Raw genomic sequence first — 26,674 nt, 5'->3', positions numbered from 1 at the left:
AATCAACTCGATAAGTGATAACAACTTTGAAAGTTCGAGGGAGAATTGTTTAGTGCAATCATCATATGATCATCTATCTGCATGAATGGACCTCCATATGCTCATACTGATGAAACGTGGCGTTAACATCACAAATGTTACTCTCGATCTCGAACCATCTTTATCCTTATTTTAGGCAGTTGAATCAACTAAGAACGAATTTAAAATATACAATGCACTTCTTAATGAATTTCATGATTAATGTGACTTGTGGACATCATGATACTTATAGTATATTCTAGGCATTTATCTATACAGTTTGCATGAGTGTACAAATAAAATAAATGTCATAATTAAATAGAACCATAAAATATTATTAAAATAACATCGTTTTTACATTAGAGTCAATAAAACCCTAGTCATAAATTTACTTGTGTGGCACCTATTCTAACATAAACGCCACATACAAATACTAACAATCTCATAGACTCGAAATACAATCTTATTGGATATTCTTTGACTTGTTTCAACACTTATATCGTGAAAAACATGTCCCTTGTGACATAACAACATCTACTATGTTCATGTTTATCAAATATAATTTTCAGTATAAAAATCCTCCATACATAGTTTTTTTGAACTTCCAAACAAATAAAATTTTACATCGTTTTGTAATATAAAAAAACACAAAAATATTAGATAAAACCGTTGCCTTTATAAACATTTAATTTTAACTGTTGATATCAATTATAGTATCAAACGCCTATTCAAACACTATATAGTATAAATAACGATAATAATACAATTCAAATATTTTAAATAATACAATAATCATATTATATCTTCTTCTTTTTTTTTTGAGCTAACAAAGAGAAAAGAAACCATAAAAAATCCGGATTGGCAATGCTATCAAAGGAAGGGCTTCCCAACAATAAAAATTAAGGTGAAATTTATTCGGGTAGTTGCTTATGGTCCATTTGATTAATAACATGACATAACTGCGTAAAAACAAAGGTTTTATTTACATTGAATTAATTATTAATTGTTACGGTTCTAACTTCCCTCAATAAATTGGCACCATATGATATAAATAATAATTAAATAAATATTGACTTTGAATCATAGTGGTTAGAGTACGTACATGAACGCATAGCCAACTGCCGGCGAGGTGGATAACCGATTTTTGGTATAATTTGTTTTTCTTTTTTTAAAAAATAAATTTATTTTATAAAAAATTATTATATTAATTTGATATAAACTCTCCACACTACCATTAAAGCCATGTATAATTAATTTTTTAGCTGCGGATGACCACTAAGTAAATTTAATGTACATTAAATATAAAGGACAATCTGAAAATGATTGACAATAACGGACATTAAAAGAGAAAAAATTGAATGAATGCATGGAAATTAAACATTTTAAGAAACAACTAAAATAAACTGAAAATTTTAAAATTCCATAATTATTATTGTTTTTTTTTTTGGAAAAACCCTCAATTTTTAACGTAATTTGTTTCAATTAATTTTTATTATAATTTCTCATTAAATATTTATAAGATAATATTATTTATTCAAAGTATTAGATATTATTAATAGACTCTATTGTATGAAAAAATTAAACAAAAGTCACAAAATATATTTTATATTTTTCAGTAATTCAAATATTAAACAATTATTTCAACTTTTCCTTGTAAAACTGTAATAATTTTTTTAATCATAAACTATAATTATTATTTGTTAAACAAATACTTTCAATATTCCATAAATAAGTATTGATTTATTCAAAAAAGGCAAAAAAAAAAAAAAGAAGCACTTTTTTTCCGTATAATAAAACACAGAAACGGAGAGAAGAAAATACTCAGGGCAATAAATAGTGCTTTACGATGATAGGAAAAGGTGAACAGTAAAATATTAGGAATGGCTTGTATAGACAAGACATTCTAATAATAAACATCAATGAAAATGAGGAAAATATTTTTATTAATTGCCCAATAATAACATTTAAAGCCTCCAGTTTCTGCTGTGTCTTATGTGACTTCCGAACAAAGCTACCCACAAAATATAAGACCAAATTGATTAAATAACTTCGGTCAATTTTTGTTTTAAGAAAATAACTTTCTCAAGTGTATTTCAAATACATTTGAAGAGGTGCTTTTTCTTAAAAAAAGTGTTGATCGAAGTTAAAAAAAAATACCCCAAAATATAACGATAAAAATAATACAAATAGAAACTAAAAGAACTACAAAAACATGTGATTGAAAAGCTAAAATCCAAGAGAGCATATTTATATATATAATTTTGAAACTGTTGCACACTCACTGTGCATATTTATGTGAGCACTAATGAGAGACGTGATGAAACATAGAAAAATTATACGTCCAATAGATAAATATCATCTCATCGATACTCATATATGTGTACACGATATCTATTGGATGTANACCAACTAACATTTTTCTAAATCTAAAAATAACATTTGAAAAGTATAGCCCATATTGTAACCTCTCAAAAACCACTCGTGATCATGATAAAAGTCATAAAAATATCTTTAACATAACTTAAAATCATTAATCATAACTAGTGCGGAAAACTAGCGTCGGTCCTCGGGTTATGTGCACCTTCAGTCCAGTCAGATCAACCACCAAGACCTCCATAAACATAATCATCATAATCACCTGCATCAATCACACCTAGTGAGTCTAAAGACTCAACACGTCATATCCTTGATAACAAGTAATACGTAATACAGTTAACATATAACAGTGAAAAATACTTGTACTTAAAATATCATTTTCATGAAGATGCATAAACATAAACATTTTCGTAAATATTTTCATGATGCATAAAACTTTAAATAAAAAACGTTTTCATAATCTTACGCATAAACATTTTCATATAAACATAAACATATTCATATTCATATCCATATTCATATCAGCATATTCATGTCCTCATATTGATATTCATATTCGTGTATGTTGAATTCAGTTCGTGATTGTGACTCGTATTCTTGATCGTATTGGGCGATGGATCCATCTAGAGAAACCACAGTACTGGGCGGCGGGGACACCAGCGACACTCTCACCCGTCAACTGGGCCTTGGCCAACGTATTAACATATTCGTATTCGTATCACGTATTCGTATTCGTATCCGTATCCAAGGAAACACGATCGTCGGGCTCCCACTGGGACCATAACCCTCACGTTATTTCCAACATGTAGTAGTCACAATCCCTTCACATCCTTCAACATGTTATCATCACTTAATAAAAATCATGTATATACATATCGTTTTATTTTTGAAACCAAGCATGCAATATATCTTTTAAATGCACATATTTAAATCATAAAAATTATAGACATTTAAAAATCGTAATTTAACATGTTAAAATCATAAAAAGCCATAAACGTTTTAAAATAAACATTTTAACGTCATAAATATTTAAAATAACATTTTGACATTTAAATCATAAACATTTAAAATACTCATTTAACATATGAAAATCCTTAACCATTTAAAATAGACATATTAACATATAAAAATTCATAAACATCCGCAATCAATGAAAATAATCATGTTAGCATGTAAAACAACATTCAGGGCGCTGCCATGACGTTTACTAATTTCTATGTGTGAAAAGACCGTTTTACCCCTAGACGTAAAATTTCACGTTTTTGACATTTTCTTAATTCCATTGACTCTAACATGTCCCAAATAATTATTTAAGCTTACATGAATTTTCCCATATTTTTATTTAGCCTAAAACAAGGACTTTTAAATTAATCTTTAAATGTGACGTATTAATGCGTTTTAATCCCGAATTAAACCAAACCTTAATTTAAAATTCCCAAATTAAAAAATTAGACTTATAATAATTATTTAAGCTTAAATATAATTTTTCATAATTTTATAAAGCTTAAAAATAGGTGTTTTAATTAACTCGTTAATTAACGTTTCGTGCGGCGATTAAATTCCGAATAAATCCAAAACTCGTTATTTTGATCCCAAATTTTTAACATAACATTTTTAAGATTTATTCTGCCCTTCCAAGTCATGAGCCACCCCCGTGGACCCATGGAATCAATTTTTGCCTTATAATTTTTGAAATTGACACCCTAACGAACCCACCGAGCCATCTCCCAATTTACTCGAGCCACGCCCGAGCCACATTGACCCAAAACCTAGCCAACGCATCTAGGGACCCTACTGTGCAAACCCAGCCCGTAAAACAAGTCCTAGCCCGCTCAAAAGCTCCCTGGAACTTGACCCAAATTCTGCATGTTTTTGTGTGTGTGTCTCCTAGGATATTTAGGACTCCTAATTGAACTAGGACACTTCCAGCCCCTAACCACTTGACCCCTCATGAACCCAACCTTCCCTGGACCATGCCCAGACCATACCCAGACCAACCCAAGCCCCTGGACGTGAGCAGCAAACCACTGAACCAGTAGCAGCAACTTCACGCGCAGCACTTGCTGCCATGCATCCCTCACGTCTTCTTAAACCAGCAGCTAGCCAAGCCGCCACAGCCCCTTCCCAGGCCCTTAAGCACCCTCCTAGGACCCTAAAGAGTCTACCTAGCCCAGCCTAGAACCCCCAGGCCAAGGCCCTTCTTCCCTGCACAACAGCACACCTGCGCTGCCCCCTTTGAAGCTCTCGGGTGGATCGGAGTCCTTGTTGACAAGGACTCCTCCCAGCCCCTGACTTTCGAGTACTAGCATGGCTAGGACTCCTCCCCTGACCCAAGCACGTCCCTAGCCCAGCCCTGGTCCCAACCAAAGCCAAGCCAAGCATCCAAGTCCATAACCCGTGCCCCTCAAACCCCATGTTACCCGATGGCATCCAGCTTGTTCTTATTCACGTTTGCAGCATATTGGGGTAAATTGGGGCTCTCTAAAACATGTAAAATCAACCCTCAACCCTATCCTAATCATGGCAGCCCCTTTATATCATATTAAACATGATTTTGGATGAAAATACAAGCTTTAAAATTGACATATGCCACAAAAACGAAAATTGTTTCATGATGCACTTGTTTTTCATGTAAATTCAATTAAATAAAATACTATGGTGTGATAGATGTTTGAAAGAAAGAATATGGCGTGCCTTTGCATAATTTACGCACGAAAATCCGTTGACGACGAAGAACGGAGGAACACTTCGGCTTGCTCTAGCAAGCACCTTCGAAATTCTCTTCCTATCTTGCTAGTGTGTGTGCCGTGAGTTTTAAGAGAGGTGTGGGGAGAGTTTCAGATTTTTAAAAGAGGTGGGTGGCCGATTGTTTTCCTGCTAGGGTAGGTTAATCAACATATTATATCCTAATTAGTTTACTAACTAGGCTTTAGGCTTAATAAGCCAATTAAATTAAGCCCATTAGTCTAATTAGGTTTTAAATAAAATATCAACAAGGTTTTGGTAAAAATAAATTTGTGAATTTATTAGCCGGATTGCTAAAAAGCTCGCATTTTTGTTGAAAAACCAATACCGATAAAATTTACGTCCCGGTGTATAAAATCACCTAAAACCCCATATTTTCAAAAATAAGAAAAAAAAACATCACCCATAATTAAAATAATTAAAAACAATTATTTAATATAATTTTTTTTCTATTTTTCATCTCTCGGTCTCCGTTCCTCGATCGCAACTTGAATATTCCTTAAAAATATATTTTAATGCAACCATGTAGAAAATATAATTTTAAACATGCAATTATGCACAACATAATTAATTAATGAAATCAAAACATTTAATTAAAATACAAAAGAATTTAATAACTCAAATGCATGTGGTTCGTGTGGACCTTAAAATTTTCGTGGCGTTACACCTATACATCGGGATATAAGTGTTTATATTTATTATGTCTCACCAAAAAATGATGCTTATTGACTATTTGACAACAAAGTTTCAAGTTTGAGACGAATGTATCGAGTTTACGACTCAATTGTAACAAACTCATCTCAACTCGATAAAAGAAAATTTTTGGTAAATTTTAATAATACATTTTTGGATGGATTAAATTTAGGCATAAAAAACCATAAGAATCTATATGCATCATTATCTTCATTTAAATAACAAAATACCAAAATGATATAGTAATAGAAAAATAATAATAAAAAGTGGATTTGGATCCAAATCTTCTTCTTTCTTTCAATCTATAAACGAAACATGGGGTTCCCCCCTCGGCCTCGACAATCCCAAAGAACTGATCCTCGCCTCCTCTTTCTCTCTTTGCAGCAATGGCTGCACCCTCAATAAACCATGCCTCCACTTTTCTTCCTATCTTCTTCTCTTTCACCGTTATTCTTTTCTTCACTTCTTGTTCCGCCATTAATGATCAGGGTCAAGCTCTGTTGACATGGAAGAAAGGATTGAATGATTCTGTGAATGCTCTTGCGGATTGGAGTGCTTCAGACCGCAGTCCCTGTACTTGGTATGGCATACATTGCAACTCCAATGACGACGTTGTGAAGATTATCTTGCAAGCAATAGACTTGCAAGGTCCATTGCCTTCAAATTTCCAGCCACTCAGGTTACTGAATACTCTGGTTCTTTCGTCTACGAATCTAACCGGCACGATCCCAAAAGAGTTTGGAGATTATCTTGAGCTGGTTACGATTGATATTAGCGACAACTCCATTGTCGGGGAGATTCCGGTTGAAATTTGCAGGTTGAACAAGCTTGAAGACTTGTCCGTTGACACAAATCTGTTGACAGGTAGCATCCCTATGGAGATTGGGAATCTCACTATGATTAAGAATCTTATGTTCTTTGACAATAAGCTCAGCGGTGAGATTCCCAAGACTGTAGGGAATTTGAGAAATCTCAAGGCATTCAGAGCTGGGGGGAATCAGAATCTGGAGGGTGAATTGCCCTGGGAGATTGGAAACTGCAGCAACTTGGTTATTCTCGGCCTTGCAGAAACCGGAATTTCTGGGAGTTTGCCGGCGTCAATTGGGATGCTGAAAAAGCTTCAAACAATAGCAATGTATACATCTATGCTGTCTGGTTCAATCCCAGAAGAGATCGGAAATTGCAGTGAGTTGCAGAATCTGTACTTGTATCAGAATTCGATCACAAGTTCGATTCCAAGTCAGATAGGGGGACTCAAAATGCTTCGGAATATGCTGTTATGGCAGAACAGTATAGTCGGAACAATCCCATCCGAGCTTGGAAGCTGCAGCGGTTTATGGGTTGTAGATTTGTCGGAGAATCTACTGACAGGGAGCATACCCACGAGTGTTGGGAATCTTTTGGAGCTCCAGGAACTGCAGCTTAGTGTCAATCAGCTATCCGGTGTTATACCTTCTGAGATATACAAATGTGCTGCTCTGACTCATTTGGAAGTCGACAATAACCAATTTTATGGAGAAATCCCAGTTCAGATTGGCGAATTAACCAGCTTAAACCTGTTTTTTGCCTGGAAGAATAACTTAACAGGAATGATTCCTGAATCTTTATCCCAGTGTTTGAATCTCCAGGCTCTTGATCTTTCTTACAATCAGCTCTTTGGTCCAATCCCAAAACAGATTTTTATGTTGACAAATCTGACAAAACTGCTCCTTATCGCCAACAATCTTTCAGGTTTTATACCGCCTGATATAGGAAACTGCACAAATTTGTACAGATTAAGGATAAATGACAACATGTTGGGCGGTACTATTCCATTGGAAATTGGAAGGTTGAAAATTTTAAATTTTCTTGATATGAGCAACAATCATCTTGAGGGTGGCGTTCCTCCTTCAATTTCCGGCTGTGAAAACCTTGAGTTCCTTGATCTTCGCTCAAATGGGCTTACCGGCCCCTTGCCTGATACCCTCCCGAAAAGTCTGCAGTTTGTGGACATTTCAGACAATAGGTTAACCGGCAACCTAACCCCTAGCATCGGTTACTTAACCAAATTAACCAAACTCAATCTTAGGAACAACCAACTGGCTGGCAGAATCCCATCTGAAATCATGTCCTGCAATAAGCTACAACTATTTGATCTTGGGAGCAATGTTTTTTTCGGTGATATACCGAAAGAATTGGGCAGACTTCCATCACTGGAAATCGCTCTAAACCTCAGCAATAATCAATTCACTGGTGAAATACCAAAGGAATTTTCAAATCTTGACAAATTAGCAGTTCTCGACCTTTCCTACAATAAACTTTCTGGAAACCTTGAAATTCTCAAAAGCCTTCAAAACCTTGTGTCCCTCAATGTGTCGTTCAACGACTTCTCAGGTGATTTGCCTAGTACCCCGTTCTTACAGAAGCTGCCTTTCAGTGACCTTGCAGGTAACAAAAATCTCTACATCTCTGGTGGAGTTATCACTTCCGTGGGTACTTCTGGCCATGATAAAGCCACCATGAAGATTGCGATGCCGATTCTTGTCAGCGCCAGTGCAGTGCTTGTGCTGCTCGCTGTTTACCTGCTAATTCGCTCCCAAGTGGCTAAGAATAAATCAATCGAAACTGACACTTGGGAGATGACATTGTATCAGAAGATGGAGTTCTCAGTTGAGGACATAATACGAAACCTCACGTCATCTAACGTCATTGGAACTGGAAGCTCCGGGGTTGTGTACAAGGTGACAGTTCCTAGTGGGGTGACCCTAGCTGTGAAAAAGATGTGGTCATCTGAAGAATCAGGAGCATTTGATTCTGAAATTCGGACTCTTGGTTCGATCAGACATAAGAACATTGTCCGGCTGCTGGGCCGGGGTTCAAACACGACATTAAAACTTTTGTTCTACGCTTACCTGCCTAATGGGAGCTTGAGTTCACTTCTTCATGGAGCTGGCAAGGGACGAGCAGACTGGGAAGCTAGAAACGATGTAATACTGGGAATTGCGCATGCTCTTGCATATTTGCACCATGACTGTGTTCCCCATATCATACATGGTGATATCAAAGCAATGAATGTACTATTAGGCGGTCAAATGGAGCCGTATCTTGCTGATTTTGGCCTAGCAAGACTTTTCAACAGAGAAACTGACGTTAGAGACGCTCTGAAACAGAATCAGTGGCCTCATTTAGCTGGTTCTTATGGCTACATCGCACCTGGTAGATATACCTGAAACCCGTTTCTTGATTCAACACTAGCATTTCTCGTCTTTTAAAGTTTCATAGAAACTATTATATTTTCATGTGTATAAGAATAACAAGATATTGTCTCCCTGTACGAAACTTCTAGCTCCGTCACCTTGAACAATTAACTTGAATTTGTGACATTTTCTCTCACAGAACATGCTTCGATGCAACGTATCACAGAAAAGAGCGACGTGTACAGTTTTGGGGTTGTTCTCTTAGAGGTTCTGACAGGAAGGCACCCATTAGACCCAACATTGCCAGGTGGTGCACATTTGGTTCAATGGGTTCGCGACCACTTGCACAGTAAGCGCGACCCAGTTGATATTTTGGACCCGAAGCTAAGGGGCAGAGCCGACCCTCAGATGCATGAAATGCTACAGACACTGTCTGTCTCATTTCTGTGCCTTGGGGCACGTCCCGATGATCGTCCAATGATGAAAGATGTTGTGGCCATGCTCGAAGAAATCCGGCATGTCGACCCTGTGAGGACGGACACTGACTTGTTGAAAGGAAATATATCGGGCAATCACAGGTCTCCTATTACCACGAATCTGGTGTTACAAAGGTCCTCTAGTTGCTCTTTCGAATTCTCTGATGAATCTGTTTGAACAAGAAAAGTCGATACACTACATTTTAGATCAACCGTAACAGAGGCCTTCTGTTTTTAATACTATTGTACGATACAATAACTTGTCGTTAATTGAGAAAGCATTTCATGTTAAAATCAAGTTATGCCCCCTAGCCTGGTACCAGTGAGTAGATGTGACATACAAGTATAGGCAAAAGCAATTATTGTGTGTTGTAATTTTTATAACAGGCATTTAAGGCAAGTTAGTAAGATCTTATCTTCCTACTCTGGTCGCCTGATCCTTTACCTATATCGCATGTGATAAGTAAGATATGAATTTAAGATATTATGTATCTTTCGTTACAATACTAAATAAATGACTATTTTCAATAAATGGTAATACTCTTGTTATCATGCACAATCTAATAATTATTCTTGACATTTGCTTTGAGCTGTTTCACTAGTTTTAAAAAATTTTGAAATACAAAATTATATCTTTGAATACTTCATAACCTCTTGGTCAACCACTTTTCCTCTACCAAACTAAATATATCGATGTGTATTGATCCACATTCCAGGTCATGGACATATAAACGAAATAAATGACATTAACATTACTGAAAAACCAGCGATAAGTAAAGAAGGGACGAAGCACAACTTTTTCAAACAGAATTAAAATACAAACACAACTGCACGCAGGATCGTATGTATCTTGTGCAATTTTAGATGTATATATAAATCAACCCCTTTTCGTGGGCCAATGCCATAAGAAACGAGCACATGCGTTACAGGCACAAAACCCTTTGGGCTGACAGACACCAGTTCCTAGCAAAGAGAAGATTCATTTGACCAAACACTGTTGGGGAAATACCTCAAGTGTTGGATCCAATTGTTGTAACGGGCCACGTGTGTTTTTTCACGTGACTTGTGTATTGCTTTATATGAAAAAAATACACGCGACCTTCTTATAACCACTGGATCAACCTTCGAATAATATCCTAATGGTGGTGTCGAACTAACCGCAAAGAGAACTATGTAAACTTATTCTAAGATTTGCATTGGATGTCTAGTTTCCACGAAATGACAGTGACCTTTTTTTCCAATAGCCTTCAAACAATGAAATATTGACTTAATGTGGAATCACTTTTTAGCGCATCTACATTAAGTGGCTTACAAACAGAGGACTCTATGAAGGACACTCAGATTCCAACTTCTTCAAGATAAATTTAACGACACTCCAACTATATCCACGATATTGAAGCCACCGGATGATTCTTGATTTCCGTGTTTCACGAGGTATGGCGTGACTCCGCATCCATTGCTTTGAGGCCTGAACAAAAAGCTGGTCTATAGATAGCTTAGACATTGCAAGCCCTGAATCTTGATCTTCACTGGTTCCATCATTTTCAAATACTAGTTTTATTGCCTTCTCTGCATCTACATCATTCACTCCTTTCTTGAATAGTTCCTAGTTGAGAAATTACAATTCGATCATAGGAAAATGTTCCCTTGCTTAAATAATCAAGGTTATAACTTCTAGGGATTGAGTTTAAGGATAAATTTACTAGAACAGAAAAAATGACTGGCTAAGATAAAGATCGAATAAGCTACGAATCCAGTATCTCGGTATTTTAAAATTCAAAATATTGAATCCTGGGGAACAAAAGCTTACTATGGTATTTATACAGTTTCAAGCAGCATGTTACTCAAGTGGACATCAACAGACAAAACATAGGGGCGCAATAACAAAACTAAATGAACATAGCATCATTAACTTTAACACATACCAATGCCATTATGCCACTCAATCTTAATCTAAGAGCAACACTTCACTGCAAGGTTACGAAAACCATAACCCCAAGCCCAAGAAATACTGCTTTTCAAAGGTAGCTATTAAATATTTTGTTGTAAAAAGAAAACATTTGATTACTATGCCAAAAGGTTGATGAGTTAAAAATTGAAGAAATCAATTCAAAGTTAAAAGTGGTAGCCCAAGAAAATAAATTTGAGTACCAACTTCTTTTAATCTAATTGCTAATTCAAATGACATTTGCAGTTTTCCTCAATGTTCTGCTATTTATTTTACAGATGGATTTGGCAACTCCTCAAGTTTGATCATACAGTTAAGCACGGACTCCATTAGCAAAGCAACACAAAGTTCAGAGCTTAATAATGCAACACTGGCACTTTTATTTCTTCCATTCTCCCCAAAACAAAAATCATCTTCCCCTAACCTAAACACCATGAACAATTGCACAAAAAAAGATGGCCCCACAGGGAAATTAAAACAAAGATGCAATTTAGAGGATGGAGTTGGGTGAGGCACATGCCGACATTAAAAATTTCTCATGGATATATAATATAATATAGATACCTATCCATAATATAGTATCAACATAAGCTTACCTGTTTGATTCGCCGAGGACCCCAGCTTGAGGAAGACCATCTAGAGCGAGCAAATGTTTCCGCATATAAGCAGTCATTGATCAGACCCCTTCAGTAAATAGTAAATGTCAAGGATCAGCCATATTTGTGCAAGCGGATTAAGCCGTGAGTTATTTGGTTTTCTTAGAAAATTACATTATCTCACCAAAGGCCTGACAGTGTTGCTTGCACAAGTAATGATTACACCACCAATAATCCAGTAACAGATTATGCGAAACTATTAGTGAAATTTTATTTTTTCTTTCTTGAAGAAGTTATGGAATTAGGAAAGAACTAGGCCAAGCACCTGCTCTGAAAGTCCGCTATCAATGCATCAACAATTTCAAGAGGAAATCTTTTTCTCTGTAGTTTCTTTTTCAGCTCCAGGGCGGTAAATGCCCTGTAAGAATACAGCATTTCTTGTTACATAAAACTGCCTTACGCATATAAGAAAAATCATTGTCAAAAATTACTTTGATTGAGCATCACAAGTCTTTTAATCTCATATAATTACTCTTAACAGAAAAGTTTGGTGGTAAAATAATCACAAGGTTCATTATACAGCCATCACAAAGATGTCCACAAAATGAAGATTTATCATCATAATCTTTGTATTTATTATATTAATCATGAGTGGGAATCTTGAAGGATTAGTTAACAACTAGGCCCTAGCATCACCTAAACTGAACCTTAAACGGGGATTCACTCTCAATGCAAGAACAAAAGCATGAGAACTCCCAAGTCTAAACCAATAAACTGTAATGTCTCAATGAGCTTGTCCAGGGACTCTCTTCAGTGGCCACATTATCACAATGAAAAAGGAAACAAAAAAATGTCATTCACAATCCACTGGAATCCCCAGTTCAAGCCATTTTGAGTCATCATTAGGGACTGAAGCATTTCAAAGTTAGGCCTCACCATCCCAGCTGCAAATGCAATCTTGTTTATGTTGCATAACACAACTGAATGCACCAAATTTACAATAGGGTTCCACTTCAGCCATTAATTATTTCAAGTGAAGGTAACTATTATTCCTGGAAATATTGAACAGAGAGGCTTTCGCAAATTCAAAACTAAGTAAGAATCAAAATTTGGTTTGTGAATGATGCCCTATTCATTACAGGATTTATTGCTCCAGCTTATCACAGCATACAGTACCTACATTTCTAGTTGTGAAATCAATCGCACCAGTTTCTGCTTGTTCAAGGTTGTGTCTACTAGTAGACCAGCTGCCAAGTGAGCTACATAAAATTCTGTGGCGGCCTGTGCTCACAGCACATAATGCTATTCAGGATTTCTCATCAAGCATAAAAACATAATGTAGATCGAGATGAATTTGTTGATAGTTTGAACTGACAAGGTAGTAGGTACCCAAATTAGAAAAGAGTTCAAACTTCAAAGTATATCAAGTTAAAACCTGGAAGCAAGTAACTCAATTGCCGACTTCTCAACATCTTGCTGGCTTTGACCAGCTTGAATTCCTTGACGTAAGTTACTATAATCCTCAACCATTTCCTCAACATCTTCGGTAAATTCATCATTCACAGCAATGACGTCGTCCTCTTTATCTTCTTCCACCTCTAAAATCATCACAAAACTAGTTAAGATTCCATCACAACTGGGTTTGACTGAACCGTTCTCAAATTTAAACAATAGTTTATGTTAGCAATACGTAGGTATTCATGATTCTCGGGCCCAGTATCCAGAACCCTTCCGCGAGAATTACTGGAAGATATTACTCGAGGCACATTTATATCCAGGCTATGATGCTTCTCCCGTTCCACCAAGTTCTTCACACCCAAAGAAGAGGGTTCAAAATTTTCGCTTATTAAACATTTATTCGGAACGTATTTAACTGGGAATGAGCTACAGTAATCTCTGCCCCTTGCACAGCACAGGAAACTGTTCCTCTTTACCCTAAAGATTAAATCTTTAATCAAATAATACCCTCATAACATCATTAGCAATTAGTCACACGAAAAGTTGCAAGATTAATTGTCTCAAAAAAAGAAAAAGAAAAACGGAGATTAATTTCTCCAAAAGCGATACATCTTTACTTTCAATTTTCAATAGAAAATAAGAAAAGAAAAAAATTGAATGAATTTCTTACCATGGAATCAGAAAGACTCGGTAATGGCGTTTGGATATCGTTGTGTAGATGAAATTTGCAGGAAACGACGCCATGTTCAGATTTTGGAGATCCAATTACGGCCAAATTTGAAAGTTATAGGAGGAGACTGAACTTGGAAAGACTTTGGTCGACCGACAAGGTTCTAAGAGTAGAAAATGGAGCGTTTTGAGTGAAAAAAATTGCTTTTCCTGCCATTTGTGCCCTTCAACTTCGATTATATTAAAGTGTTTAAAACAGACATTAATGATTTCTATTATCCAAAAAACAATCTTCAAAAACTAATAATTGATATCTCTCAAAAAGTTTTCTAATCCACTAAACTACAAAAAATACTTTTAAAACATTTTTTTTTCTTTGGACGAATCCATTTGAAGAGGATTTTTTTATTACAAGAAATTGAGAAAACATATATTATCTATTACTTGTAATTATTATGTCAAGTATTGGATTTGTGTGAGAAATGTGTGAAAATATTGAATCAAATTATTATTATCGCCTTTATAGAAGAACCGATCTTGTTAATTGTGAATGGTCATTTAGGTCTTTAGTTATTCTGGGAATTTTAGGGAAAAGGGAGTCGTTCGAGACTTATTTAAAAAAAAAAGATTCAGATGTTAAATTACGTAAATATCCCTATGTTTTAAGTTTAAAATTGATTAATCCTTCTTCACTCTTCTAAACTTCCCTCTTCACTTCACTGTAAACCCTACGCAGTCGACTCACTTGCCCTCGTTTTCCCGTCGACTAAATCCGCGCAACTGAATCGACGAAACCCTTCTTCAACATTTTTTTTGCAACACATCCGAGAAATGGCTGACCAAAATATGGTATGTTCACATTTATTCTGTTATTTGATTCTTCGTGCGTGTGCTGAGGAAGAAAGGGTCGAACCGTCGTGTTGAAGAAGAAAGGGTGTGTGTGTTGAGTTGTTGAGGAAGAAGGGTACGTTTGGTCGACCAAGCGTGGTTTGGTCGACCAAGAGCCTATTCGACGGTCGACCAACGCTTCTTGGTCGACCAAGTACGCTTGAGCGTGGGTTTTGCGTTGGTTCAGTTTATCATCAGTTTGTTATTCTAATATATTTGTATTTGTGACAGGTATATTTGCAGAGAAAACTAGGCAGGGATACAATTTTTCGCTGCAAGTTAACACTCGAATCAAAATATAAAGAGGTTGTGGAGAAGATTTTTCACTATCTCAACATCGACGTGAGAGCCATTTTTTTGGAGCAGTCTCTTTTTGGTAATTTGGTTAGGTATCACAGAGATTTTAATATTTCTAGTCAAATTATGTGGTATTTGATGAGTAATCAGATAGTTGACACGGGCAGTGATGAGTTTTGGATGGTGGTGCGCAAGAGACCGGTTAGATTTTCTTTGTTAGAGTATTGTTTAATAATCGGCCTCGATTGCGCTACAGAGCCTGTAGATTTATCAGAGGGAGGTGTCTTTGGCTCTAGACACTTTGCCAGTAAGTCTGAGATTGTGTTGAGTTATTTGGAGACGAAGATGAATCTTCAAGTGCAGAATGAGACTGGTGTAGACGTGGAGAAGTTAAAGATGGCTAGTCTTTACTTCTGTTGTTTTGTGTTCGGTGAGGGGACTAGGAAAAAAACGAATAAGATCGACCCTAAATACATGAGGCTCATAGATGATTTGGATAGGTTTAACAGCTATCCGCGGGGTAGAGTAGCCTTTCGTGATGCGGTCCGATGTTTGAAGAAGGACCTTTTAGGGAGATATAATTACCTCACCGAGGCACAGGCTCGGAAAGAAGTTGATGACAGCTTCCTTGTCGGTGGTTTTGTGCTGCCTCTGCAGGTATATTATTTTTTTAATGTTAAAACTGGATTTATTATCTTTATTTCTACTAATAACATTGTTCTAAATTTATGTTACAGATCCTCGCTTATGAATATTATCCGAGCGTGGCACAAAAGTTTGCAAGGAGAAGAGATGTGGACGGTTTGATGTTGCCCAGGATGTTTCAGTGGGTGACTAACACGTGGGCGTCAAACCGTGCCCCAAATGCTGTTGATGTCACTGCAGCCTTTGGTGATTGTGCTATAGATGTAAGTAATATGAAATGATTTGTTATAATAACCGTGGACTTAATTTTTAATTAATCTGATACGTTATTAATTAAATGTAGGATTGTCTTAGATGTTTGACTCCTACTCCCGAGGAGCTCGTTTCAGCGTATTATACGACCGGGGTTTTTGTTGATTATGCGCTCGATGCGGTCACCACTCGGGTACTCGAGCTCTGGAGGCAGGGTCAGACATTCGTATGTAGCAAGCACCCTCTGGAGTCTCCCTCAGTCCAGCACATGCATTCTGCACATTCAACTCCCTCTGTCCAGCACACGCGTTCTGCACATGCATCTCCGGACGTTTCCGGCACCCGTTCTGGTGATCTCAATAGATCCAGCTCTAGCACCAGTTCTCCTATGCGTACGGGTCCTAGAGTCCACTTTAGACTCAATCCTTCCCGCTGCCCATCACCCTTGGAGCATAGTTTCGAGAGGCGATTGACTGCGTTGGAGGATTCCGTTACGTCTATGCATGTTAAGATGTCAACAGAATTTATTGAGATTAGGGCGTCTATCAGGAATATAAATCAAGCTTTAGCTGACTTGAAATCGAGTTTTAATCTTGGTCTCGATGAGTTGTGGTTGAGTCTGACTGAACAGATTAGAGCTGGTTTTGCTGAGATGAGGTCTAACATGCCAGTGCATCAGGATAGAGATCATAGCATAGCCTATAGCAGAGGGCGGAAGAGGAAATCATCTGAGGCAGATTTTGGTTTATTAATTATATTTATGTTTATGTAATACAATGATTTTCTAGAATTCTAATTATTATTTTAAATTTTTTAATGTGCGCTGTTAGGTGTGGATGATAATCTGGGTAGGAAAATTGGCAATAGTAGTCAAATCCAACAGATATTTGAGCCTAACCTTCCAACCATTACAGAGGAGTCCTCAGGAGGTGAGTTAATGCACTTTTTTGATTTTATATTTATGTATAGTATATTAAACAATAAACTTTTTGTTTTTAGATATTCAAGTGACTCCGGATGCACGTAAGTCAGGTGGCGAGGCGACCACGTCGAGAGGTTATTACACTACATCTTGTCTATTCTTATTTGTATTTTAGTTGTTATTATTTTAATTTGTTTAATGTACGCTGTTAGGTGTGGATAATAATCTGGGTAGGGAAATTGGCAGTAGTAGCCAAACCCAACATATATTTAAGCCTAACATTCCAGTCATTACAGAGGAGTCCGCAGAAGGTGAGGTAATGTACTTTTTTTATATTTATATTTATATTTATGTATAGTATATTAAAAAATATACTTTTTGTCTTTAGATATTCAAGTGACTTCAGATGAGCGTATGTCAGAAGGCGATGCGACCACGTCGAGAGGTTATTACACTATACCTTGTTTATTGTTCATATTTGCATTAAAATTGTTACAATTGATCATTTTACGTAGCGAACCGTCAGTTTGGGACAATTATAGATGACGATGTAAGGCCACTTGCGGAGACCGTGACACTGAAGGTAAACAACTCGCTGGCGCGAGTTAGGGCATCGGTGCTCGAACTTCGCCAAGTAGGATTCGAGGTTTTTATGCCGAATATGAGAAGTCGTTCTACGGGCCCATGCCGATCGCAAACTCACGTGTCACTGTCTCTGTAAGCATTTGCAAAGTGTTTAGATTTTTAGAGAACTTATTAAAAACATTGAAAATCTTTTGTTATGTTGAATTCAGCACATCGACGAAGCTCTCTGTGGATTGCTTGAGATGCAGATCTGACATCCTGAAGTGATGTCGCCAGAGGTGTCGTTGATGGACAGACATTTCTACACTGCGATCTCAGTTTTGGCCGAAGATAAAGATAACAATTTCAACATAAATTTGGTAGGGATTGCGAGCAAAGGGAAAGGTAGTGATCCAGAATGGCCGTGTCTGTCGTGGGAAAAGGCACAAAGAATTCTCATCCTTGTCGACAGAGATGGGCACTGGTTTTTGATAAAACTCGTTACAAGGGTGAATAAGAGCATTATATATGATTTGCAGCGAAGGCACGATCCCAAATTGAAAGATCTGAATGAGGAAATAGAGCTCATACTTATAAACGCTGCTCGTCTGCTATCCATTGTTGGGAACAACCCACACCCCGAGAGGCCATGGACTATAAAACTACATGATGAATTCCGTGCTAAGATTATACAGTACGTTGCCAACTTTCTATTTAAAATATAATAACTTCATTATATTTTTTTTACTTTTACAGTAAATATTTACTTTTCATTTCCTTTTCTTTTTTCACAGTGAAGATTCCGGAGCATTTGTGTTAGCTGTTTCCGGATACTCGTTGTCAATGAAGAGTGTGCAATTAGTACTAACTTTAGATGATAGATTAGTATCTGAGTTTAGATATTTTTTAGCTTGTAATATGTTCCTTAATGATTGGTTTAGCTTGTAATATGTTCCTTAATGATTGGTGTTGTAATGTATCGGACAATTTTATGTAATTATTGGAACATTGTTTCTTATGTAATTCACTGGTAGTTTTTCTGTCGACCACTCTCTTTTTTTGGTCGACCATTCTCATTTTTGGTAGACCAGTTGCTTTTTGGTCGACCAAACTGTCCTTTTGGTCAACCATGAGCCTAATGGTCGACCAATAGCTTTTTGGGTCGACCACCACTGTCATTTTGGTCGACCAATGTGCTTTAGGTTTTAGTGTTTGGGGTTTTTAGGTTTTAGGGTTTTGACATGTCTCACGATCTCACAGTATGTTGTTACATTTTAAAAAAAATATGATTATGTTATATGTTTTAAGTTACCTAAGAACCGTGGAATCACAATCGAACTATTTTGTTATATTTTAAAAAATAAGAATCGCAATTTCACGATTATGTTATATGTAATAATTGACATGTGTCACGATCTCACAAAAATGTTACATTTAAAAAACCAAATGAAGGGTAATTTCAGGATTATGTTATATGTTTTAAATTACATATGAATCACAGAATCACAATCGCAGTCTTTTGTTACATTTTAAAAAATATGATTATGTTATATGTTTTAATTGACATGTGTCCCGATCTCACAAACATGTTACATTTAAAAAAAATGTCGCGATCTCACAACAAAATATATGAATCATAATTTCGTTACGTTATATGTTTTAATTTACATATGAATCACGGAATAATAATCTCACAAAAATGTTAATTTCGACAATTATTAATATCAATTTTAAAAAAAAAAAACTAATGGTCGAACATCAAGCTAATGGTCCACCATCAAGCTAATGGTCCACCATGAGCTTGATGGTCGACCATGAAGCTAATGGTCGACCATCAAGCTCATCCCAGACTATGAGCTTGATGGTCGACCAAAAAAAACTAATGGTTGGTCGACCATTAGGCTCATGGTCGACCAAAAATAAAACTTTGGTCGACCCTCAAGCTATCTCTTGCTGAATTCACCGATTGAAGGAATCTGTTTTGTTTTCTTCTGCCAACTCTCTTCTCTAACAAAGGAGGCAACACCAATGGAAAATTAATGTTGTGTGGCCATTCATTTTCTTCCGGAACGGGGTACACAGTCTCTGAGTAAGCCATGCACCATGACATTGTAGAATAGTAGTCTGAACAGAGATCATATAAATCAATCTTGGCTAACCAACTGGCTGCGATGGCATGAGCACATGGGATTCTATCAATATCAAAAACTCGACATGTGCATCTTTTTGATTCCAGGTCCACTATGGCCGAATGTCCACGACTCCTAACATCAAACTCTAAACGTCCTAATTCAAAAAATTGCATTCCCTGGGCATCTGTGAACCTGCTACGAAGAATCCCCTCGATCGTAGGGGTCATATTAGTGTTACTTTCAATTGATGTATGGCGATATCGGGCAAACCAAGACGAGGCCAGTTTCTGCAAAGAATCTAAAAGTGCAATGATTGGCAGCTTCCTTTCTTCAAGTAGTCTAGCATTGATCGACTCAACCCCGTTTGTCGTCATAATATTGTAACGGGTCTTTGGACAATATGCTCGAGTCCATCTATCAAGTGAGTCTCTCTCTTCCAAATATTGCGCTGACTCAGGATATTTATTCCTAAATTCATTGTATGCAATATCAAACTTGATACGCTTATAAATTTTTGCAATGTGCAAAAATATTTCGGTTGCACCCTTTTTTTTGCATCTAGTTTTCATTCTTTGGGATAAATGCCACGTACAATGACCATGATGTGCATTCCTATATACAGTAGAAACCACATTAATGGTTCCTTGATGCCTGTATGAAATTATCATCAATTCATTCTCGTCTGGTACTACTTCTAACAACTTCGTTAAAAACCAACTCCACGAAGAAGTACACTCGACATCTACGATTCCCCACGCCAAAGGATATTGGTGATAATTGCCATCTTGTGCCGATGCCACCAGTAAAACACCATTATACTTGCCCTTCAACCACGTACCATCAATTGATACAACTTTCCGCATACTTCGATATCCTCTGATGCATGCACCAAAGGATATACTTGAATCGATTTTCCTCGTCGACAAATATGTCTGTTATGCTTCCTCGATTCATCTGCTCAACCATGTGCAAATAACAAGTCAATAGAATAAAACTCTTCGTAGGATCACCTTTCAACATATTATCCGCAAGTTCTTTTCCTTTCCCACCCTTGTAGTATGATATATCAGCATTCATACTATTGCGCATCATCGACATCACCGCTTTTGGTACAATTGGCACTGGATGACCTTGGAAATTATCCACCAACATATCACGAACAACAGCAGAACTCGCTCCACGGATTCTCTTTCGTCTCCCAGTCAAACCACATGTGTGTGTGTTGCAATATGTCCGAACAGAGAATGCATGTGAATCATTCTTAATCTTTGAGGTCCATATTCTCCACCTACAATCAGACACTACACATTTTACGGCGTACACTTTTTGGATACTTTTAACCGTCTCAAATTCAAAGCAAGCTTTCAAACTTATTCTAATTAGCTCTTTTTTCACCGCTTCTCGGTTTGGAAACTATTGACCAACAAACAAGCTTGAACCATCCGTGAATGAAAATGTGGCATTATCAATATCCACATCCGCAACCAAATTTGCGTCATTAATTGCAACCACATTTGCCTCGACCTCATTTGCGTCATTACGTGCTTCATCATATAACTCGTCTGTGTTACTACGATCAACATGCATGGTATCCACATTATGTGCTTCGTCAAAAAAGTCACTGCTATTATTACGATCCACAGAAACAATATTCAATTGAAAATAATCATCAAAATGTCTCTGTTCGTTATAATTGCAATTGTTTTCATAAATACCATATCCGTGCACATTATCAAAAACATCAAAAGAAGCAACACGTTCTATTTCAACTTGAAGCACTGGTCTACTTCTAGGACAACCAAGATAGAAATATGCTTTCAAATCATGGTCATTATCTATATAAATCGGTTGAATGTTGCACGGCAAATCTAAAAGATAACTCAACCTCAAGTTGGCAGTATCTTCTACTTTCCCCGCTCTATATAGTTCATCTTTTAAATTTTCAAAATAACAAATATCATCGTCCATTGGAATAGCAACAAACTTTGCATTGGGCCCTGGATTCCATTTATATACCAGCTCCTCACTTTCCCATTTCCCATCAAAATGAACAACAATAACTGTTGGCATATCTACAAAATTCACCAAAACATATGATAATTAGATTGGGCAAAATTTATTAAATTAGGAAAAAAAACGTGGCCAAACCAAGTTGTTGGTCGACCGAAAATAAGTCGGTCATATTTCTCGGTCGACCGACTTATTCTCGGTCGACCAAGAAAGAATTCATTATGGTCGACCAAGATGAATTATCTCTCGGTCGACCACTTATTCTAGGTCGACCAAGAAAGAATTCATTCTGGTCGACCTAGAAGGAATTCATCTTGATCGACCAAGAAATTCTTCTGTCCACAAAGTTTGGTCGACCAACAAGAAGTCTTCGTTGAACAAGATGAATTCTTCTCGATAGGCAGACAATTTTGGTCATTGGCTACATGAAGAAAACAATGAACAATGAATGAGGTTCAAGGAAGAAACTTACTGTGTCCGTGTTTTTTCTTAAAATACAGACGAATTGGTCTTCAAATACAGAAGAAGTCTTCAAATACAGAAGAATCGGTCAAATGCAGACGAATTGGTCTTCAAATACAGAAGAATCGGGCAATAGGAGTTGATTTAGATCTAGATCTGAGGAATGAGCAACAACAGGTGGTCAACTTCCATTTAATGTAAAGCGGAAGCAGTAGATGTGGTAGATGAGGTTTTTACAGCTGGTAATTGAAGAAGTGCGTAGACGGAGAAGAAAGAGAAAAAAGAGAACATAAAAATTAATTTATTAAGTTAACAGTTTAATTAAGGCTTGATATAATAATCAAGAGTCAACTCCTTCTTTTTTTTAAAAAAAAAAAGCTAGAGTCCTTCATTTTTAAATCTTTTATGGCTTAATCCTATTTTTTTACTTCACCCAGTTATTCTTGGTGTGAGTTTTTTCGTATAGAAGAGTGGGTCTCATGTGAGACCGTATCACAGATTAGGAATCTGTGAGATGGTTCAACCTACAGATATTAACAATAGAAAGTAATACTCTTAGCATAAAAAGTAATAATTTTTAATGGATTACCCAAATAAGAGATATGTCTCACAAATACGATCCGTGAGACCGTCTCACACATGTTTTTGCCTGGTTGGAATACTATTTCATCCGTCTCCGTCTCACGTAAGTTTTTATCCGTTTGGAATACTATTTCATCCGTCTCACGTAAGTTTTTGTCCGTTTGGAATACTATTTCATTTGTGCAATACACTATCAATTATTTTACGTAATAAACTATTAAATTAATAAGTAAAACTATGACGTGATGTTTTATTGTTCTATGTGTATGTGAACCCCACAAAAATAGAGAATTCATTATATATCGACACAATAACTTAATGCATTATATATTTATTATTAAATATTTAATACTTTATGTTGATACTTATATGATATAATTATTTTCTTATATAGAAATTTCATTTTGATGAGATTTTACTAAGTAAGCATAAAACTCTCTGCTTTTATATATTTTTGTGATGTACATAATGTTATTTTATATAATTAACAACTAAAATTAGTAAATATGAGAATTTAATAAAAATAAACTAAATGAATTATAGATCGTACAATTAGAAAATTAAAAATTAAAAAAAATTTAAACATTTCTTACATACAACGTTTTTAAATAAATCTTAATATATAATATTAAAATAACATATTGCAAAAGTTTATCATATGTTTGTTAAACAAGCCTCAAATTTCTAGTCATATCAAAATTATTACATTTTTCACAATAAAATCTATTCCCAACCAAATTCACTTTTTTATGTAACACTTTTACAAGATAAATATGATCAATTTTCCTAAGAGACTACACCTACAATCCTTGCATAAATACATCTCGTCATTTTCAGAAACTTGCTAATTGTCCTTAAAAAATCCCTTTGCATTTGGTTTGAGCAGATGGCGTTGAAATAGTGCTGATTAAACTTTGGGTCTTGAAATCAGTAGTAACCCTTAGAATTGCATTAATATTTAGTTTAATATATAAAATTAATAAGAAATTGAATAATCGAAATTACCTATGACAAAATTCCACCATTTGATTCAAATTTCAATTTAATTACTATCATGTTGGGACCTATAACTACAGTTTCTTCACCTACTTTTTCCAGGTATATCATGATGTCATTGAAAAATTAAACTCTCCCCACAAAGAATATAATACCTTATTGTTCCTAAAATACAGTAGAAATTGGATTATTAAAAATTTAAAAAACTAAAATACCTTATTATAAATGCAATTTTCATGTAATCAAAGTTTCAACACTCATTGCACTCTCAAATGGCTAAATAGACCTATCGGATTACACAACTTAAAATATTTGACAGTTGATATTAAATATTTATTTAATTACATGATGTAATCAATTAAAAAAAATCTATTTTTCTATTTAAACTTCTCAAAGTCTTGTCATTTTTCAATTTTAAAATCTGAATGACTTGAAAATATATGTTGCATTTTAAATTTCATATTTAATTTTAAATCTGTATAAGTTGAAAATATAAATTGCATTCAAAGATTTCATCTAGAGAATTAAACATTATTAAATATATCACTACTTCGAACATCAATAAACTTCTCAAACCTTATGCTAAAAAAGAAAATAAATGGAGATAGTTCTATATTTAATAATGTTATAATGTTTTTAGCATATTCAAAACTTAGATAGACATGAAAGAACATAATCAGAACGGAACATACAGCGAAGACATAACAAACATATAGTACATCAATCAAATTTTAAAACATACTAAAGCTTTTAAAACAATACATAATTCCACTTACACTTTTACCTAAAGATTTTCCATAAAGTGGTGACAAAACGTAAAATTTGTACAAATATTTCCATTTTCCAAGTCGATGTGGTCCATTTGTTCGTAGCACTATTACTCGATCACAGACATTTTCGGAACACATATAACAGAAAGACAAATAGTAAATTTTGAAAAAACTTATTGTCAGCCTCTTTCAGATATTATTTTATGTGGTTCAGAAGTGAAGAACTTGCATCAATATCTCAATTCAAATATTCAAAGCGTGAGAAAACTGAGAGGGACAGTGCTCTTGATTAATATTTAATTACCAAACAACGAGGATTAATTGGTGTAAACATCGAAAATGAGTTTAAAACGTTCATTTGGGCCTACACAAATTTTGGCATGACCTCTCCGTAAGTAGGACATCTCAAAAATTTCAAAACACAACATCATCAATATACGCTCGAAAATAACATCAAGTTCACAATCAACCAAACAAATATCCTACAGCCGCATTGGCAAGGACTAGACAAAACATACCACAAATGAAATCCAAAACAACATAAAAAAAACATCACCATACAGCTACACAGGGCATCTCCCTAGCAAACGTATCAAACCAGTATAATATATAGATATCTGGGAACTCTGATACAAACCAACTGACTACTGGGTACCACTCGCTGACGTTCCACCAGACGCGTCAAATCCCCTGGAATGACCTGCTATGGCATCAAAAACAACCACAACATAAAAAGAAAACAGGGATCGGACCCCAGTACGACAAACTAGTAAAATTACGACATATATAAAAGACATGTAATAATACCAAGTAAATGTAATGATATGCGATGCATGGATAGTAACAATGGAATAACGGATACCAAATGGAGTCCAAACGAATAGCATCATCAACAGTAACAGTGGCCACCCGTAACAGGAATGCAGCATCAAATCGCCGCTCGTCCATGCATGTAGCATCGGGAATGCGAGTAGATAAGTCGCTCATCCCTAGCTGTCATCTGGGAATGTGGAGATCCTAACCCACTCGTCCCTCTGATGACTCAATATATCTCAACAGAATCAACATAAATCGCCGTCAAAGGAGTCAAGGCTCAATATTTTATGCCAATACAATTTATGCATGAATGCAACAAAATAAACATTCAAGACACATAATAGCAAACAATATCCACCGAATATTCTTACACACCAATATAAGCGTCATAATGATATAGATTTGAGCGTACCTCAACTACAACTTACAATACCACAGTAATTTCTTAAGGACTTTCTGATGAACTCGTCCAAAGATATAACCTACAATATAAATTCGCTATACACTTCAATATATTGTATTCTAACCGACTAAAACAAATTAATTTGGCTCGGTTAACATTCAAATTCCGGGCAGCCTATAAAACCCGTTTAGAATCTGAAATTTCAAGCTTAATACCTCAAGAATCGAGGCTAAAATGCACAACGGTGATCTCGCAAAGGTGGCTCGCTGGAAATACTATTCACGGTCAGAAAACAAGCTAGAAAAATAGGGGAAAAGCTTAATACTTCACTTATACAAACTAATCCACCAAGAACAACCAATAATCGAAGCCAAAACCTTATCTAAAACTGGATCAAAGCTTACACAAACAGTTGCTGGAAAACAAACCGATCGAGCTCGATAACTTCCGATTCATGGCAGGAAAGTGTAACACCCTTCTTTTATACTTGACAATATTGATAATACTTATATTCATAGTCAAAATAGGGTTTGAATGATATACTTATATTATGAAGCAATATACTGTTGTACCCTGCAACTGATCAAACAAGTCATCGATACGCGGCAGAGGATACTTATTCTTCACATTAGCTTTATTCAACTGCATGTAATCAATGCACATTCTCATCGTTTCATCTTTCTTCTTTACAAACAATACCGGAGCTCCTTAAGGTGACATACTTGGTCTAATATAGCCATTTTCTAGTAAGTTCTGTAATTGCTCTTTGAGTTCTTTCAA

At 35.8% G+C, this 26,674-nt stretch overlaps 3 protein-coding genes and 1 long non-coding RNA gene across 4 annotated transcripts; 3 read left to right on the top strand and 1 right to left on the bottom strand.

Annotated features, from left to right (window-relative positions):
* Window positions 1-6,006: 6,006 nt before the first annotated feature.
* LOC140981309 (uncharacterized) lies at window positions 6,007-9,920 on the top strand. Its single transcript, XM_073447673.1, has 2 exons — window positions 6,007-9,027; window positions 9,208-9,920. Exons 1-2 carry the CDS (start codon window positions 6,219-6,221, stop codon window positions 9,660-9,662), a joined length of 3,264 nt encoding a protein of 1,087 aa, XP_073303774.1. The 5' UTR covers window positions 6,007-6,218; the 3' UTR covers window positions 9,663-9,920.
* A 339-nt stretch (window positions 9,921-10,259) lies between these two features.
* LOC140981299 (uncharacterized) lies at window positions 10,260-14,334 on the bottom strand. The gene is made up of 6 exons (XM_073447662.1): window positions 14,157-14,334; window positions 13,719-13,963; window positions 13,464-13,626; window positions 12,354-12,446; window positions 12,029-12,116; window positions 10,260-11,090 (listed from the first exon to the last, which is right to left on the bottom strand). Exons 1-6 carry the CDS (start codon window positions 14,228-14,230, stop codon window positions 10,809-10,811), a joined length of 945 nt encoding a protein of 314 aa, XP_073303763.1. The 5' UTR covers window positions 14,231-14,334; the 3' UTR covers window positions 10,260-10,808.
* Window positions 14,335-14,986: 652 nt separating this feature from the next.
* LOC140971089 (uncharacterized) lies at window positions 14,987-17,009 on the top strand. The gene is made up of 4 exons (XM_073433164.1): window positions 14,987-15,004; window positions 15,275-15,997; window positions 16,078-16,248; window positions 16,329-17,009. The coding sequence occupies exons 1-4, from the start codon at window positions 14,987-14,989 to the stop codon at window positions 17,007-17,009; spliced, it is 1,593 nt and encodes a 530-aa protein (XP_073289265.1).
* Window positions 17,010-17,694: 685 nt separating this feature from the next.
* On the top strand, window positions 17,695-18,660 carry LOC140990005 (uncharacterized). The gene is made up of 3 exons (XR_012177609.1): window positions 17,695-17,876; window positions 17,954-18,417; window positions 18,518-18,660. It is a non-coding gene; the product is annotated as an uncharacterized lncRNA (long non-coding RNA).
* The last annotated feature ends 8,014 nt before the right edge of the window (window positions 18,661-26,674 follow it).

This window comes from Primulina huaijiensis, chromosome 1 (genome assembly GCF_012295235.1).
Source record: "Primulina huaijiensis isolate GDHJ02 chromosome 1, ASM1229523v2, whole genome shotgun sequence".
NCBI lineage: Eukaryota > Viridiplantae > Streptophyta > Magnoliopsida > Lamiales > Gesneriaceae > Primulina > Primulina huaijiensis.
This window is presented reverse-complemented; position numbering and strand designations above follow the sequence as displayed.

Coding starts and splice junctions, on each gene's coding strand:
- LOC140981309 (XM_073447673.1), top strand. CDS start 6,219: ATGGCTGCACCCTCAATAAACCATGCCTCCACTTTTCTTCCTATCTTC. Junction 9,028..9,207: donor TTATGGCTACATCGCACCTG/GTAGATATACCT, acceptor TTTCTCTCACAG/AACATGCTTCGATGCAACGT.
- LOC140981299 (XM_073447662.1), bottom strand. CDS start 14,230: ATGGCGTCGTTTCCTGCAAATTTCATCTACACAACGATATCCAAACGC. Junction 13,627..13,718: donor CGAGAATCATGAATACCTAC/GTATTGCTAACA, acceptor TGATGATTTTAG/AGGTGGAAGAAGATAAAGAG. Junction 12,447..13,463: donor ATTGAGTTACTTGCTTCCAG/GTTTTAACTTGA, acceptor GTATTCTTACAG/GGCATTTACCGCCCTGGAGC.
- LOC140971089 (XM_073433164.1), top strand. Junction 15,998..16,077: donor GTTTTGTGCTGCCTCTGCAG/GTATATTATTTT, acceptor TTTATGTTACAG/ATCCTCGCTTATGAATATTA. Junction 16,249..16,328: donor TTGGTGATTGTGCTATAGAT/GTAAGTAATATG, acceptor AATTAAATGTAG/GATTGTCTTAGATGTTTGAC.